The sequence below is a fragment of the Lepisma saccharinum genome, chromosome 4 (assembly GCF_977018435.1).
Source record: "Lepisma saccharinum chromosome 4, izLepSacc3.1, whole genome shotgun sequence".
Taxonomy (NCBI): domain Eukaryota; kingdom Metazoa; phylum Arthropoda; class Insecta; order Zygentoma; family Lepismatidae; genus Lepisma; species Lepisma saccharinum.
This window is the reverse complement of record NC_139232.1, coordinates 103,816,593-103,836,334: the sequence shown is the minus strand read 5'-3', so window position 1 is coordinate 103,836,334 and position 19,742 is coordinate 103,816,593. Positions and strand designations below refer to the sequence as shown.

The window sequence follows — 19,742 nt, the reverse complement described above, 5'->3', positions numbered from 1 at the left end:
TGTGTGTGTGTGTGTGTGTGTGTGTCCAAAATGTAATAAAAAACACGTTCAAGTCGTGTTATTTGAGTAAATATTAGGCTAAACTTGTAAAATAAACAGATAAAAAATAAAAACTCACACTTTGTGTGTCGAAAATATAACTAAAAGTCTTTCCTAAACAAATAGAATTGTGTTATTTGAGTAAAAAATAGGCATAAACTTGTAAATAATAAATTAAAAGTTGAAAAAATCTCTTTGTAAATACAAAATATCCTGAATAGATGAAATTGTGTTATTTGAGTAATAATAAGCCTAAACTTGTGAAATAAACAAATAGAAGTTGAGAACAAACACTTTGTGTGTCGAAAATGTAACTACAAGTCTTTCCTGAACAGATTGAATTGTGTTATTTTGGTAAAAATAAGCCTAGACTTGTGAAATAAACAGATAGAAGTTGAGAACACACACTTTGTGTGTCGAAAATGTAACTAAAAGTCTTTCCTGAATAGTACAAATAGTGTTATTTTTGTAAAAAATTAATATCAAATTGTAAAATAATAAGTTAAAAGTTGAAAAAATGTCTTTGTGAGTCCAAAATTTAATAAAAATTGTTGCCTGAATAGTACAAATAGTGTTATTTAGGTTAAAAACAGGTATAAAATTGTAAAATAATAAGTTAAAAAGTTGTAAAAATATCTTTGTGAGTCCAAAATTTAATAAAAAATGTTGTATAAATAGTGTTATTTTGGTAAAAAATTAACATAAAATTGTAAAATAATAAATTAAAAGTTGAAAAAATGTCTTTGCGAGTCCAAAATTTAATAAAAAATGTTGCCTGAATAGTACAAATAGTGTTATTTAGGTTAAAAATAGGTATAAAATTGTAAAATAATAAGTTAAACAGTTGTAAAAATATCTTTGTGAGTCCAAAACTTAATAAAAAATGTTGCGTGAATAGTACAAATAGTGTTATTTTTGTAAAAATAAGGATAAGCTGTGAAAATGTTTGACATAAAGTCAAAGTTTGGTAAAAAAATAAACTCAAAATTAAATTAAATAGCACACAGTAACATAAATTTACTACCTAAATCAATAATCAAAAGGTCCTAGGTTCGTTACCCCGTTATAAAAGCAAATAGTGAAAACTGTAGGCCCAGTCCCTGATAGCTCTCCCTTCTTCCTAGTACAGATAATAAACCCTTACGCTTCGTTCTCCTTGTTCAAAATAAAGTTCTCGCTCCAATCTAATTCGGTATCCAAAATCCTTTTTTCTTGTGTTCTCGGTAACCTTGGCTTAGTTAGACAGAAACCTGTTCTAACATGCAAGCTTTCTACCCTAAAACCTTCGCTAAAGCGTCCTGTGCCTTGGGGCAACCCTGAGCGGAATATTAATTGGCGGCTGAAACCAGTTCTACAAGCGACGCATAGCTTCAGAGATTTGACCCTTGCTGCGCATTTCATTTCCAGACATCCTTTGTTGTCTGGTTCAATCCCTCCCCTGCCCTACACTATTGCATAGCTTTCCCCTGTTCTTGCGTACTGGTTAACCTTGGAAAAAAAACCGGTTCTGAAAACCTACCGACGCGTTCTCTGATTGGTGAATCAGATTCCTTCTTTGTTGTGACGTTCTGACGTCATTTGACCTTGAACGCACACTCCCCAAATTCCTTTCTCGTCTACCTGGGCGGAATATTAATTCATTCTCTCTGTCTGGCATCAGAGCCGAGTCGAGATTCGGAGACAGTATTCTGTCTGGCGTCTGAGACCACCGTGTTTCATAACATGATGAAATTACTGCATAGTACTAATTAATAATATTACATATCGCGGGTTCGAGTACCGGGAGCGTCCCCAATCGTAATTGGACCTGTACCTACACCCATTACCACCGTTCATAGCAGTTCATAAACCATAGAAAACTTATTTTCAATATTATAAACATTAATTATTATAGTTTCATACATTACATACTTTGCAGTAATGAATATAAAACCATATGCATAGCGTTTAGTACCTCTAATTACCTTCTATATACATATTTTTCATAAAATAAATAATTATATATTCATAAAAAGTTATAAATATGCAAATACATAAATGTAAAGTATTCTAAGTACATGCAAATGAATTCTAAGTACATGCGAATTAATTAAAACCCGTGCAAATGACTTCTAAGTACGTGCAAATTAAATTGCGAATATTAAATAGCAACAGACGTTATCTCACATCAATACTACTTCTATAAGAAGGAAACCTGTAACTACAAAAAAAAAAATCCCCAGAACGGACCTATTTTATACCTGAAAATGACCTGCTTAAGGCGGAAACCTCCTTAACGTGGAAACGGAACACCATTTAAAGACCAACGAGATGTTTTTATTCTCAGTAAGAAGGAAATTTCTTCCTTTATTTTTTTCGCTCGCAAGAAAACAATGCAATGCTGTAAGTGGAACACGCCTCTGCTGCCACTCGCTTATCGGTAACATAGTCGATATGAAAAATGCTCATAGCTGTTACGATTCCGTTTCTTTCTCTCATCTCTTATCCTCTTTCTCCACCTTTCTTTGTCTATTTCTCCTCTGTTCTCTCGTCATCTTTCTATTTTTCTTGTTATCTCTCTTTGTTTGTTTCTTTTTTTCTTCACTTTTATCTTAATATTTCTTCACCTCTTTTATTCCATTTTCAATCTTCCTCTTTCCCTCTATGCACATCGCGCTACGACGCCAGGGGTCCCGGGTTCGAATCCTGGCATGGGCATGTATGTTTGTGAGTGTCCATTTTACTTCTTTTTTTGTGCCACGTTTGGCTAATTTGCGAAGATGGGGATGAGTGATGATGATATGATGAAATTTATGAATGTATCGCATTTTTGTTCATGTACGTACATGCATTAGTACTCTACATTATAAGTAATGTGAAATGTAAATCTGTCTTTCCATTATCTCCTGCAGCGCTCTATACTGTATTTAAAGTTTACCCTATATAAGAAGGAAAACTGTTAAGATGGAGAATTTTGCTCGGAACCATCATGTTACGAGATAGACAGGTTTTACTGTATAAAAGAATGAGGGCCCTCCCTGATTGCATAAAATAATGTCACCTTGTAATCAGGAGGTTCCAGGTGCAGTCCCTAATGGAGGCACAGTGGTTAAGTTCTCATTTTAAGCTGTAGGTCCAATCCCAATTAGTGGAGGCACATAGTGTTTCGGATCCCACTTCAAACTGTAGGTCCAGTACCTATTAGCCTTACTGTGCATAAAGTGGACCTATAGCACCAAATCAATCAATCAATTAAACCAATCCCAATTAGCATATCGGCGCATAAAGTGAACTTGAAGAAACACAATTTATACTGCGAGAAAGTTAGATTTTTAAAATATTCTTGTCTTTTGCCATTTGAGGCCAATCAATTTAGTTTCTGCGTCAGTTTTAGGACCACCGTGCTCTAGGATAGTGTTTCCCAACTACCGGACTGGGTCCAGCATCGGGCCACTAGAGTTCATTAGCTCCAGTGGTTGCTAACTCTTTTAAACCCTATTTTATATTTGTCAACAAGACTATACATGATTTATTTATTAATATTTAATTTCAAGGATGCACATTAATGTACCTAGGTATAAAGTTTAAAAAAGGGGTACAATTTTTGAGCTGGGCATGGACTATTAAAAAATAAATTTACTGCGCTGTGATCTCACGATTGACAACCACATTAGGTGGCCAAAATGCGTCAAGATTTGCTCCGTGAACAGGCTTACCACCCATTACGTCACATTATATATATACAAATATTGTATGCTAAATACAAATGCAAATATCTTAGGTATATTAGCCTCTGTCAATAAATAACGAGGCAGAGGATATTTCACAGCACATACGCAACGAACCTCAGAAGTATTGCCCACCACTGTTTAGGCATTTATCCCATTGTTACACCAGGTGCAAAATGGCACGCTCGTAGAACTCGTTAGGCTGCTGTTGGAACTAATTGCGCACGAACTCCTTGACGTCATCGTCATTGTCCCCGCAATGCTTCTTTTAGCTCACCGAAGATGTGTAAGTCACACGGGGACAAATCCGGACTATAGGGGTGTCTCCGGACTTCCAACTTGATTTCTTTTTCAGACACTCCTTTGTTGCGTTGGCTGTGTGTGGTTTAGCGTTGTCGTGCAATAGAACGACACCACGAGAAAGGTGACCGGGACGTTTCGATTTGATTGCCTTCCTGAGCTTCGTTAACGTTTCACAATACCGCTGGGCATTGACAATAACTCCATGCTCCAGGAAGTCGACGAGGAGCGGTCCCTTGCGATCGAAGAAGAACGAAAGCATTACCTTGTCGGCACTAGTGTGGAAGGTCTTGAACTTTTTTGGTGGAGGGGAATCTGCGTGCTTACACTGACGAATTTGCCGTTTCGACTCATGCTCAAAGTGTTGACACCAACTTTCGTCGCAGGATATTATGACGAACTAACAGTGGAGGGCTTATCCAACATTCAACCACGTGATAAGGAACCCCTATCTATCTCCCAAACTTTTCCCTAACTTCCCGACTAAATACCAAACTGACAAACCCATCCCTATTCGCCTTGCCCGTAGCATAGGTAGCTATGACAGGTGAGCCACAGTTGAAAATTCTCTAAAATCAAAAGTATTAATCGTAAAATTCACACAACCTGCCAATCAAACCGAACCTTAACTTAAATCTATCATTACTACAAGTTGTATGCTGATCTTTAAGAAACTGATAGTCACAACCTATGTGTCATCATTCATTAAGAGATATACCACTCCGTGGGACACCCTGCATTTAATTCACGTATGTGCAGTTCCTTAATTTTTCTTTAATTTAATTGGCATTACCAACGATTACACTGAATCCCTCGCATCACTTGAAGATGACCCACGAAGATTTCTGTTTATATCTAAAGAGGATGTTTAATGATAACCAGTGTGAATTAGAACCCCCCCCCCCCTATCCAGGAAGTGAAGACTGTCATTAGTACACAAATTACTAAACATCTATACACTGAGAAACTAGGTGAAAGTGTAACACCACGGTTCAGAAATACCCATTTATTAACAGAGAATGTAAAGAAAAATAATAATCACTTTCAGGTATACAGGCGTAAATCCACAATACACCAAACTTTACGTCATTGTTCAAGTTAATGATCCATACAAGAAACTGCCCATGAAACTACAGATTTTCATGATGTTCAACTGCGCTTATAATAATCAAGCATGTCTGTATAAACACGTAAATCAAGATAGTATGCTTTACACAATCACAACCCAAGCATGATCTCCCTTGCAATAGGAGAATTAAAATAAAAAAAAGTGGACGGATTTCAAGTTTAACCAATAAATGAAAATATGCTTTCAGACAACTTGTTTTACACATAAAAGCTGATATCAGCTGTGAGAGGTTCCATACTTCAACTATAAGTTACTCATTTACTTGAGAAAAGGTCACATGACCTTGAGCGAAAATCACTATATTTCACTTTTACCATAAAGAGATATGAAATGTTAATTTATTCACAACAAAGGTCCATATTCTTATCCCTTTCAGTTATTCTATTGATCAGAAAATTCTCGTAATCGTATTGTTTTCAAAATGACGGCGCAACGCCCTTTGTTATATTCCAAGATTTGTGACGCAAGAAGTTCGCGAATTATGGCCATAAGACGCATCACACGAATGCTAGCATGCGTAGAAGATGTGAACGTAACGTTTTCGAAGTTCCTTAAACAACCATCCGGTTGTCATTTAAATACATGAAGAATTTTGTACTTACATCACAGCTGCAAATACAAACCATGTGACTATGACAGCCGGCCGAAAATTTCACATATCTTCCGATCTGACAGTCGTTCGTCTCAATACTTGTACATGTACGTGATTCCCAAACTCTTGTGCTTAAAACGTGATATGCATAACAACTCGCACTATCTTTATAAATCCGATATCGTTCGATTCCTCTCAGTGCGTATTCCCTTGCAACATTCTTCGTTCTGCATCCTTCCCGCGAGTCCCCAAGCCGCGTTCAAAAGTTCCAGTTCCGGTCAACACTTTTTTCTTCTTTTCTATTCCCAAGAGATCTTATGCACACTAAGTCTCCCTGAAGTCAATCACCTTCTTTCAATTTAATTTCACATTAAAGACATAAATCTTTCTATTTACTACATAAGTATTGCTTTGCCGTAACAATTATCACGATGACAATAAATAAACTGTTGAAGTAATCAGCTTTAATTTTTACATACCAATACACATTATCTACGCACACAGAAACAGCAAAGACCATCTATTGAGCAAAAATCATACTATTTGTGACAGCGTCGCACACTACTGCCACCTAGTGAGTAAATCCTGAACACCATCAAAACACACGTAAACTATTCAAATCAAGGTCCGTGGTATTAACCTACAATTTTGACATGAATTTAGTAAAGAATAAATACAGTCTACAATTAAAAAAGTATTTATAACAATATTCTATATCCTTTCCATTCGTTGATGGATTTCACAACCCCCTACACCTTCCGATGTCAAGAAGCACACTATACTACGCTGCTCCTCTTTGGATGCTTCCATTACGCCTAGCAGTCAAACATGGAATGACTGGACACTGCCGATGCTCGGTTAGCAGCCTTTGTGCATACCTTGCCAGACACGTAACGCCATCTAGTGCGAGAACGTGGCGAATCAGTTTCTTCACTCTTTCATCTCCATTTCGGTCCGTCGACCCATTTCTAACTACCACAGTTTTGGTGTTATATCATTCATCTGCGTCGTTATTTATTGACTGAGACTCTTAGTTAGAGAATAAACAGCATCATAGAGTGTGCATTCATGGACGTCGGAACTTATTTAGAAGGTGTGTGGGGGGAAGGGGGGAATTCTTAGATCCACCACCATTTATTTCTAAATCTCTTTTCATATACGTGCGCGTATATATATATTAATTATAATAATTAATATAAATTATGTTAATAATTATATATTTTATTTTTATATATTCATGTAATTTATATTACATTTTAGATTAAATTATAGATGCTGCTGCCATCGTCCACTCCGCTCTAGGTAATATAATTGCACAAACAAGCGATGATAAATACATTAACCAGCCAATCGATGCTCTGTTGACGTATTCAATTTCATTTATTCTTACTAAACTGTGATGGTATGTATATATTGGATCAATACCAGCTTCATTGAGGTCACATCACGATCTAGAAGAGGTGCTCCTTAATATATCAAAGTTCTTAATTGTTCAATACTTTTTATTAATCATATCATTTAAATATAGAATATTACCAATGGCTAGAACAAAGTTTGAAGAACGTAATGACTGAGAATAGAAAGCAACCTTTGGAGAAGCCATTGCATCGCGGGTTTGCGGGGTTCTTATAAAATATACTGTTCTGATTTCACAACGTTCATCGGAAGTGAGCTCCCTACCAACACTAAGACCGATAAAACTTTCTTACAAGCTCCATAAATTGCTTAAAGCTGAACCTAAGGAGTCATCAGCACAAGTAAGAACAACACATAACCCCACAGAGGTTGATACTGGCTGCGGGTTCAGGCGCCAGAGCTCTGATGGGATTAGTAGAGTAGAACCAAAGACAACGTAGACCCGCGAGTCAGTGCATCGTACTCCCTCCTGGAGGGGAGGGGCAGAGTGAAGCATATTTTGACAACTCATCAGTAAAACTGAAAAACTTTTCTCAGATAAAGAGTACAATTAAGAAGTCCTCTTTTCAACTGCAGCTAGAAGATCACTTGCTTGGGATGGTTCACTTGGACAGCTCTGCTTAATTGTATAAGGTTGAAGAAATTTAACAAAAACATGAAGTGAATCATGTTTTCCTAGAAATCGAGTTTCACACATAGACAATATTTTTTTTTAATGTCTGGTACAAAATGCAATGTATTTCCTTTTAGTATTTCACCTCTGCATATATCTTCGTATTATTAAAAAAAATACATCAACTTCAATTACTGTACAAAAACAGTTTTATTTTTAAAAATAACTTAGTGGATGTTATTTTCAGTATCCACAAAATAATTAAAGAATTTTCGGGTCTGAATCTTGGACCCACAACCTGGATACGTCATTGCGAGGGATTAGGGGTTGAGTATCCGCTCACCCCACATGTGTACTATGTATCCACCGACTCCCAAACATTTTATGTGCAGAGCCAGTAACTATTTGAGCGATTGATTGCAAGATATTGCACCATACTTACGCTAAATATATTGCATAATTTATAATTAACTTTTATTATGAACAAAGACAAACCAGATGTGGAACACGGCCAGTAGTTTTGGTGGCTGTGAACTAATTAATTAAAACAATGTAAGGGACGTTGTATCTCGTAAACATTTCATGTTGTTGCACTAGTATATGTGCAACAGGGAACAAAACATCTCGGGGTCGCAGATTCAAACCTAGTAACCAGCCATCCTATGACATTCTCTACAGTTCTCATTTCTGTAAGGTTAGTGCTTATGTTGCACCTTTAATAATTAATAGACGGGAACATTTCTCTCCCGTATTTTTGTAGGTTTTCCACAGTGAAAACTCCAGTAGTAAATAATCTGGTAGTGAACTTTTGTCTGTAAAAGAGAAATTTGCATATTTGCTACGTAAATTTGGAATCTCCTCCCTCAAAATAGTCTCGCTCGTCTCCTATCACCTATTCACTCGTATTGGTGAGTTACTCCTTTCCAATCATCGTTGCGTTTAATCTAACTTTATAAAGATGTGACGTTAGGGATAACTTTTCAAAACTGTCATGAATTTTCAAGAATATAACTTACTATTGTCAATTATAATCAACTTTATATGCTATTTCGAGCGGGATACATTGTCCCCTCTCCCTAGGAATCGAACCCTATCCCTTTAATGATAAAACGACTGCATTTGCCACTACGCTTTCATCGGTGAACAGCCAGTTTTTGTAATGTTAAGTTATTCTCGGAATCGTAACTGAATGATAGCAAAAAAAAATTAAAATATCATGCAAGCCATTAAAAATATTCTTAATGCTCCTTAGAACAATTTTTGTTTTCAGAATTTAAAATATCGAAATGATTCTTGGAAAGGCAGACAAAGAAAATATTACCCCCGCCCCCCCCCCCCCCCGATGGCCCTAGGTGAGAGCCATACAATAAACTCAGATCCTGTAACCAAAATATTTTCAGAAGTCTGAAAAAATCGAAGATATTTGTTCCTTAGTCTGAAGTGCAGTGTTTTATAGAATCGTAATTTTCTACTATTACGTAAGAGCAATAAGCAGGCAGAACAAACAAGAAATATGTGAGGTTCTAAGTTGGTGTTTGTTTTCATGGTTAGACGTTCATTATATTTAATTTGGACGCGCTGAGGTGAATTTACATTGTTTCTTGTAAATTAATATTACCACGTTCTGATTTTATAATAAAATTAATAGTGCATACGAGCAATTTTTGATCGAAATGTTTGAACACGAATTTTATTTAGTACTTGTTTAAAATATAATTTCTATAATTTGGGATATTTTTAAGTGTGTCTAAAGAATCAATGTAGCTCTACCCCAGCGCCGCCATCCCCCCAAGAAAATCCAGCGCGAGACGAAATGTGGTGCGATGTGTTACCATGCGATCAATGTTCAGTTTTAAATGTATACGTTCCAACAGGGGCAATTACCGTTGAACATGTAACAGATTTTTCTGTGAAGGAATCATGTATGTGCTTCATCGGAAATAGAACGAACTAATTGTTGTTAAGCTTTTAATTTTGGCGGCTTTACCATTCCACAATATCTTCATCTTATGTAAATGATCAAGAATAATTTTATTCTACTCCTTACCTCCAAAAAAGATGTATTTTGTGCTGATTTTTCCTTCACTCTTCCCCTGCAACCACTTTTTCAGAAACACATTTGACATGTTAATAATGATACGACGCGGTGGTCGACGGACTCATTCTTATTCACAAGTTTCCGATTCACCCGATAACTGACTACTGACTACTGACCCTGACCAACACCAAACTTTAACTGAAAATTTCAAGCAAACCTAGGGAAAACGTAATCATCTTTCGAAACGCCCATCTGGACAATGCTTTCCGTACAGTCTTGGACAATGCTGGGTTGTAACGACCCTATTGAAGAAGCACTGAAGCAAGCCCTCGGTGTCTGACCACCAAGCGCCTTGTGAGTAGACAACCCAAACAGCATTGCAATTCTGCGGCTTGTATACCAGTCACGGGTATACATCACTGTAAATTGAGTAGTGATGCCTAAGAGAAATACGAGATGAAGATTGTTGGAAGTAATGTCTCGTGTTCTCGACATGGAATAATTCTCGGTCCAAGTTACGTTCCTTTATTTAATGTTGTTTGGTAACGAACCTGACGGACTGGGTTTATATTTTCACCCCTTGCAATACACTAAGTTCTATATTTTACAGTTATATTAATGCTTTGAACGAAAATAATACCTAGAACAACATCCAACACACGTTCACACCACTCTTGTCACACACATGCACGTGAAAACGCACACACAAAGCTAAGTTTTAACTTCCAAGTGAATGTCCAAATGACAGTAAACGGAGAAGCATGATGTGCGAAGCATGTGATATTTCACAGAATGAATGCGTCTATTTTTGACACACGTGGTTTCTATTAATAGAGAATGAGACAATTATCAGAAATTAAGATGCATTTACTTTTTCATGTGCTGAGGAAGGAAACAGACTGACTGGAAAAAAGAAAATGTAGTGCTATTGATAGTGTCTTGGTTAGCGTGCAGGGCTTTCATCAGCGAGGCCTGGGTTCGATCCCCACCATGGGCAAATTTTTTTATTATTTTCTTGCAGTGAACAAGTTTATTATTTTGTTTTCTAGGCATTTTAACGAAAGGATACACATCAAATTTAATATTTTAATCTGTCCTTTCATTCTTCTAATACGTTCTCTATCACAAGGGATATAGAGATTCTCTATCTTGGCCAAGGATATTTTCTCAATAGTTCCGTAGCTACGATTCTCCAGTCCCTTCCACCCATTTATTTATTTACTTTCTTCATATCTACTCACGAAATACTATGAATGTAGCGAAAACACACAGATATAGTTAGAACAAGAAACACACCTCGCATCGAAGGTTCCAGGTTTGAGTTCTGGATTTATTGCGAGGGTGGATTATAACTGTGTGTATATTTTTCATCTTCGTCTAAAAACATTCCTCACTATTCCCGTGATTAACTTAGGGAGAGACCAAAGCTACTCAAATAGCAAAAGTACAGAAAACGCATGCCACACCTGGCTACGCATGTTATACCTTGGGAATTAGCAATCTGAAAATAAACTTTCGTTTTGGTGGACTACTTGCAAAATCGTTTCGTTTGGAGTGTTGGCTAGCCTGTCGGGCTAGCGTGCGGGCAACCTGAATTCGAGCCCACCAGAAGGTAACTTTTTTTGTCTAATTTCAGCCAACCTTATTTATAAAAATTGAGTTTTCTTCAAAACCTTTTGAATTACATGCCACTTCGTATGTTAGTAATCTGCAAGCAGAAAAATGAACATTTCTTGTTCCGAAGCGACGATGTATTTGTGTATACGTTGAAAAAAACATATTTATTTATTAGCGGAAAGCATGCAGCCACGTTATAATTGAGATCCCTTCCTAGTTGTCAGTGCTAATATGGCAGTAGCTATTTCTGTCAACACACCGACTTTAACGCTCCCCGTAACGTTACCTTTCCACGTTTCAGAATCATGAGTGCTGTCTAAAGTAAATACTTTGATACTTGCATTTGCATGTTCGAATCCAAAGTAATACGATTTTCTTTCCCAGCAAATGACATTGAAACTATTAATAACTGTTTTTGCAATGTGATATTGATATCATATATTGAAAGATTAAAAATGGAGAATTTCTCATAAACCAACTTATAAATACCACTGATGTGAAGCGTGAGATGCACGATCAGAAAGCCTGAATGTTGCATTGAAAACTGCAGATAACAATGACTGACTTATGAACAGCGAAAAGGGATTTTAGATATTACTATAAATAAACAAGGGAGAAGAACACAGGTTGATTTGATGAACTAATTTGTAAACTAAAAGTTTTAATTAAAGAAATAAAATACGTTCACGATTTAATATGTCATTCAATTTCAGGCACATTACACCAACTGAAAGAGTATTTTCAAAATTAGTAATATTTGGATAACCGACAAATCCGAACTTGACGTTGAGCCCGTAACGCACTTGATAATTACAGAAATATACGTAATTTTACTTGAGCATGCCCTTAATTTTTTGTCTTGATTGTGGAAATAATGTGTTGCAACGAGCACTAGTATGTTTTAGAGAGTGTTTATAATCTCTTGTGTACTACATAAGAATATTGAAGTCATTCTTAGTTTCCTAATCAAATAAAAATTATTTATTGTTATCTTTAAAAAGGAAAGCTTTTGTTTCTTTGCAGCTGTTAATGATAGAAATTCAATTGCAAACAAGTTGCCAAATTAACAAATATTTATCTTACATATTTGTGCTATGTGCCCGTATGCTTGATACAGGATGAGGAAGGAAGCAGATTGTTGTTGGGTAACCTGTCCTGCTTTTGTCAGAAAACCTGATTAGCATACTGAACCAATCCGTCACACGAGATACGACTTCAATAATAAGATCAGTTTCTATGGCCAACTTACTCCAAAAAGGGTAATAAAATTGTCAGTTTGAGGAGACTGAGAAATAATTGCCTCCCATATTACATTATACTCTGTATGCCTAGTGTGGTTTGCCTGTCCCTAAAGAATAAGCTGAAGACAAACCTCTGTCGATTGTAACGCGTGTAAAGTCTGTTCCAGCTTACAAATCACATGCAATACCTTCGCTCGCTTCAGTGTGCTGCACAAGGTCATGTTCTACTGATAAGCAGACACCACGTGACTCCGCGGCCAACCGACAGCACCCCAGAGAACCTTCTGTAACTTTGCGAGGTTCCTTCGCATCCCTGATGAAGCGCATGCGTGTAGTCCAGGCACATTTTGCATAGAGTTTGGATTCTGGATATTTTTTGAACTCGGAGAAAAGTAATGATGTGCAGAAAAAAACATTGTTTCTGTATATTTCGATTGTGTGATCAAATGTTGCAGTAAACATATCTCCGTGACACACAACAACAATTACATTAGCCAGTCACTCCCGAGAAAAAAGCTCTTCAATGTTTAGAAACTTAGCAAGCGTTACTCACGAGACGAATATATTGTCCGTCTGTCAGAAGGCCCGGTGGTGTGGTGGTAGCGTGTTAGTTTGACACGCAGAAGGTACTTCGTTTGATTCCCTCCAATTTTTTTCTCAACTCAAGCAACTAATTATTTCATTTTATTTATTGCATACATTCTTATCTTATTTGCTGTGCGAATTGTTGAATTTCGAATTGAATTTTGTTTTCCAAACTTTTACGATAATTACTTGCGAATAGAATTATATTTATTCCTGGTTCATTTTCTCGAAAGAAATGTATACTTTTCACCAGGTATAACATTTTTTGAATAAAACACGTGGACAATTTAATATGTAAATATTTGTAAAATGATGAGAAAAGTGGAAAACTATCTTAAAAAAATATTTCCATAAATAAAATTGAAAACGGTAAAAATAGAGATTTCCACCCAAAAATAAAGTAAAAATATATTTCACCTTTATTTCAATAAATTATTAAATAAAATGCAAACATTTGTTGCTCGAGTTATTAAAATAAAATTGGGCAGTAGAACGGGAATCGAACCCATAACCTTCGGGACGTGATACTTATTCGCTACTATGGGGCTACCTGGTCACTTTAAGATCATACAATAGCATCTCCTCATCAAGGCACTTGGAAATTATCGAAACCTTCAAGCGCTTTTCCTCGGATTTTTTCTTCCTTTAAGTCCACTTTATGCACAGTAAGAAAGCTTATACCGGACTGGACCTACAGTTTAAAGTGAGATCCCAACCACTCGCGTATAAACCGGGTATCAAACTTTTCCTCGGAAATTGCTGGCTAACGTGCGTTATTATCAATACTCTTTTCGGGCATGGATGTTTGTGTGTGTCCCAATGAGAATAAAGAGAACATAGAGAAAATTGACATGTTTGACAACTGAGAAAAATATGAAGAACTGGGGATACTGACAAGTAGGTGTATTCCTTTAATTCAATAATAAAAAAAATAACTGCAGAGTACCGTACCACTATAGAAAATCCCGTCCCAAACCGTAGCATCTCCTTCTTAGATGAAATCAACAGATATTCGCAGTTTGTGACTTTTGTGCTTTTTCCTGAGAAACTTAGATTTTTTTTTTTAGTTTACAATTTTAGTTCATCATTAGTTCTTCTCTCTTGTTTATTTATATTAATAACTAAATTCCTATTATAGTACGAAAATAAATTTCACTATTGATAAGTCATGCATTGTAAACTGTTAAAAAATAATGCATTGTTCTCTGCAGTTTTGTGTAGTAAGTGCAGTTTATGTAATTACACTAAAAGTGACAGATCAACTACAGATCAATTTTTTATATCGGATAGACACTTGAGAAAAATTGGGAATATAATCAAAATGTCCATCAGCTATTCATTGATTTCAAAAAAGCATATGATTCGGTCAAAAGAGATAAATTATAAATAATATATTAGTCGAGTTTGGAATACCTAAGAAGCTTGTTAATATGATAAAAGTATGCACCAGTGAAACAGAAATTAAAATTCGTGTGGGTATAATGTGTCTGACAAATTTACAATTCATGATGGATTAAAACAAAGAGATGCATTATCTCCATTGCTCTTTAATTTTGCCTTAAAATATGCTGTTAGGAAGGTAAAAGAAACTAACGAAGGAATAAATTAAATGGTGTGAATCAGTTGTTATCATATGCAGATGATTTAAACTTATTAGGGGATGATATAAATAGAATTAAGAATAATGCTAAAATATTTTTCAAAACTGCTAAAGAGATAGGTTTGGAAGTTAACAAAGAGAAAACTAAATATATGCTTACAGGCCGAAACCAAGTGTTAGGTAATAATCAAAATCTAATTATTGATAACAACTCGTTTGAACTAGTTTCCAAATTCAAATACTTAGGAGTAATATTAACAAATGAAAGTGATATTAAAGAGGAAATAAAAAGTATGCTTAATTCAGGAAATGCATGTTACTTTTCTCTTCATAAACTTTTGTCTTCTCGTTTAATATCTAAGAAACTAAAAGTTAAAATATACAAAACAGTAATTTTGCCTGTAGTATTATATGGATGTGGAACTTGGTCCCTTACATTGAAAGAGGAACATAAATTGAGAGTATTTGAAAATAAGATCCTTAGGAAAATAATTGGACCTAAAAGGGATGAGGAGACAGGTGTGTGGAGAAGGTTACATAATTTGTATTCATGTCCAGATATTATTAGAATAATTAAATCAAGAAGACTTAGGTGGGCAGACCATGTGGCGCGAATGGGAGAGGAAAGAGGAGTTTACAGGATTCTTGTTGGGACACCTGATGGTAAGCTGTAGGAAGGCCAAGACGAAGACGGAGGGACTCCGTTGAGTTGGACCTAAAGGAAATCCGTATGGATGGAAAAGAGTATATAGATCTTGCTCAGGATAGGGACAGGTGGAAGGCCTGTGTTGCTGCAGCCTTGAACCTTCTGGTTTAAGAAGACTAGTGAGTGAGTTAGTTAGTTAGTTCTCTGCAGTTTTGAATGTAACATTCAGGCATCTGATCGTGGATCTTACATCAGCATATGATCATTTATAAGTTGATCTAAGCGAAATTCTTCATTTTTAGTATTTCAATATATGATATCAATATCACATTGCAAAAACCGTTATTAATGGTTTCATTGTCATTTTCTGGGAATAATTAAAAAATCGTATTACTTTTCATCTTTTCTGCTTTTGAGATTGCCAACATACGAAGTGGCATGTAATTCAAAAGGTTTTAAAGAAACCTGAGTTTTATAAATAAGGTTGGCTGAAATTAGATACAGAAAAGTTACCTTCTGGTGGGCTCGAACACAGGTTGCCCGCACGCTAGTCCGACACGCTAGCCAACACTCCAAACGAAACGATTTTGCAAGTAGTCCACCAAAACGAAAGTTTATTTTCAGATTGCTAATTCCCAAGGTATAACATGCGTAGCCAGGTGTGGCATGCGTTTTCTGTACTTTTGCTATTTGAGTAGCTTTGGTCTCTCCCTAAGTTAATCACGGGAATAGTGAGGTATGTTTTTTAGACGAAGATGAAAAATATACACACAGTTATAATCCACCCTCGCAATAAATCCAGAACTCAAACCTGGAACCTTCGATGCGAGGTGTGTTTCTTGTTCTAACTATATCTGTGTGTTTTCGCTACATTCATAGTATTTCGTGAGTAGATATGAAGAAAGTAAATAAATAAATGGGTGGAAGGGACTGGAGAATCGTAGCTACGGAACTATTGAGAAAATATCCTTGGCCAAGATAGAGAATCTCTATATCCCTTGAGATAGAGAACGTATTAGAAGAATGAAAGGACAGATTAAAATATTAAATTTGATGTGTATCCTTTCGTTAAAATGCCTAGAAAACAAAATAATAAACTTGTTCACTGCAAGAAAATAATAAAAAAATTTGCCCATGGTGGGGATCGAACCCAGGCCTCGCTGATGAAAGCCCTGCACGCTAACCAACACACTATCAATAGCACTACATTTTCTTTTTTCCAGTCAGTCTGTTTCCTTCCTCAGCACATGAAAAAGTAAATGCATCTTAATTTCTGATAATTGTCTCATTCTCTATTAATAGAAACCACGTGTGTCAAAAATAGACGCATTCATTCTGTGAAATATCACATGCTTCGCACATCATGCTTCTCCGTTTACTGTCATTTGGACATTCACTTGGAAGTTAAAACTTAGCTTTGTGTGTGCGTTTTCACGTGCATGTGTGTGACAAGAGTGGTGTGAACGTGTGTTGGATGTTGTTCTAGGTATTATTTTCGTTCAAAGCATTAATATAACTGTAAAATATAGAACTTAGTGTATTGCAAGGGGTGAAAATATAAACCCAGTCCGTCAGGTTCGTTACCAAACAACATTAAATAAAGGAACGTAACTTGGACCGAGAATTATTCCATGTCGAGAACACGAGACATTACTTCCAACAATCTTCATCTCGTATTTCTCTTAGGCATCACTACTCAATTTACAGTGATGTATACCCGTGACTGGTATACAAGCCGCAGAATTGCAATGCTGTTTGGGTTGTCTACTCACAAGGCGCTTGGTGGTCAGACACCGAGGGCTTGCTTCAGTGCTTCTTCAATAGGGTCGTTACAACCCAGCATTGTCCAAGACTGTACAACGGTGTTGTGGACATGCAATAGCAGGAGGGAGGCCAGGAAATCTTCATAGGATATTTGGTTCCTCCGCAACACCTGTTTCGCGGAAATATGTCGACTTGGATCTATTTCGGAACTGCAGATCGTTCCTATCTGAGTGCACCGACCTCTTCCCCCACCCCCTTCCTAGAGCATTGTTACAAGCCAGTGTATTTGTAGAAAACCTGTTGGAACTGGAAACAGGAAGAGGGAATTCCTAGGAGGGATAATTCACGTTTGCACTTGCTTTTTAAAGACGAAACTGCCATTCTAAATCTGCTTTGCGATCTGTCAGTCAAGTACTTCTTTTCTTGTTCTTGCTGTTAGCGGAAACCTCAGCCCATGTTCATTTGACGAATGTAAAAATATTTTCTCAAATTTTATTCAGAACCACAAATGACGAGGAAAAAATAGTACATCTTTTTATAGTGCAACGGGAGGGGGGGGCAAAAATACTATATGCCCCCTGCCCCCCTGGTTCCGACGTCCCTGGGTGCATTTAATAAGTGTGTAGCACTATTTTCTTTCTTTCCTTCATGTTCATTAGCCAAATTCAAACAATGAATATCACATCATATGCTATTAGATTCTATTTACAAAATACATACAAAATTACTCTAGTTATGCGAATGTTTATGTACTACATAGATGTATTTAATAAGCCTACTGAAATAGGAAGTTCACACTTCCATTCGAAATAGTCGGCATTTTTGCAACTACTGCTTGTGTCTGGTTATGAATTCCATGTTGAAAGTTGTATTTGGTTTAGATATGATTGTCTCTTTACAATAGAGAAATAAATTAAAGCTGTGGAACGTGAAAAGCGCAGCCAAGTAATGTATTTTCATTGATTTGAAACACTTTATGGAAAGAAGCCAAACCCAAAAGACAAATTCCGCTTTCAATCCAAAAAAAGTCAGTTTTTTCGACCATTCCCAAATCTATTTTTACACATGTTAACAATAAGAATCTTAAGAAGTGTAGTGCACGTTTACCCAATAGGGTCTATGTGTGATTTTTTTGTTTCGCAGTATGCTTGCATGTTGTTTGTGCGGAGTGTTTTTCTTTGTGGTATTGTATAATTTTGCATGAATCATAGTAGATATTTTCCTATATTGAAAAATTGTATACATATATACTAACTCGATATTCTCTCAAAAAGGATGATCCCACATTCAGATTAAGAAGGAGATTTCTGAACTTTTTCCTTTTTGGTTACGGACGAGAGGACGGACTTTCCTATAAAAGGTCACAACAAGATGGTACAGTATTTTTACATTAATTATTCATTCTTAATATATATATATATATATACGAGATGTGTAACTTGCGACCTAACTTTGGAGGGTCAGAATCGAACTTGGAGATGAACTATGGGGGGAGGGGGCAGAATCACAGAGTTCTCAACCCCCTAAAAATTTTAACTAGGACTATTGTTGAAAGCCAGAATATACTGTTACATTTGAGAAATCGTAAATAATACTGGATTCTTTGATACTAAGGTTCCAGAATGTTAACAAATGTCCCATTGACTTATAAATTTTTATTAACGTGAAAATTGGTGGGGCAAGTGTCCTCCTGGCAAAACCAAATTACGCCTCTGCAAAAACTTTCGAGGTCTCTGTTTGGATGTTTCTGTTTCAGCACATCACGATCAATTTTCTACTTGTATACCAAACTAGCAAAAACTGCCAAACTTGCGAACCAGCACTGGTTGGAATATTTATTTATTTATTTGGGTTTTAATAAAACACAACGCAAGGATCATTCTCGTGTAATTTGTAAATATGTTTCCTTAAATATTGTGGATAAAATAGCTACACGATTTTAGGTTTGGAATCCTTAGATTATCATAATTACTTCAAATGAGTAAAATAGTTTAATACCATAAGGTTAACAATGGAATCTGCGAATGTATTGCGTTTAATTTAAAAGACTTGATAAAGAATTCGCGATCTAGAGGGAATCTAATAGAGGCGGTTTAAGGGCCGGGCAACTCAGGTAATAGACCGGTGCGTCACCTTTGGGGACACCAAAAGGGACGTCCCACTTGAGTAGCGCCAAAACTTCATGTCTGGTGAAGCATGCGTAGCTATATTTTCTTAAGAATTTGGATTTGTGTATACAAGGATTAATTGAAGTTACTGCTGCATAACACAATCATTATACTGCAAAATCATGTAGCAATTTAAGCTAAGAGATTCCTCTCACTTTGATGCCATTATGTACGAATTAAACAAATACCTAAAATGAACCTCTTTTGAATGGTAACACGTGAGATATTAAAAAAATAACTGTATTTTTATTTATTAAAACCATAAATTTATAACGTTTTCATATTTC

At 36.1% G+C, this 19,742-nt stretch overlaps 1 protein-coding gene across 1 annotated transcript in view; it reads left to right on the top strand.

The window, feature by feature from the left end:
• The window catches only part of LOC145986690 (aminopeptidase N-like), a 120,197-nt gene that overhangs the window by 21,264 nt on the left and 79,191 nt on the right, over window positions 1–19,742 (top strand). The window contains exon 2 of the mRNA XM_083121003.1: window positions 18,562–18,661. Coding sequence (XP_082977129.1) covers window positions 18,562–18,661 — 100 coding nt within the window. The remainder of the gene's footprint in view (window positions 1–18,561; window positions 18,662–19,742) is intronic.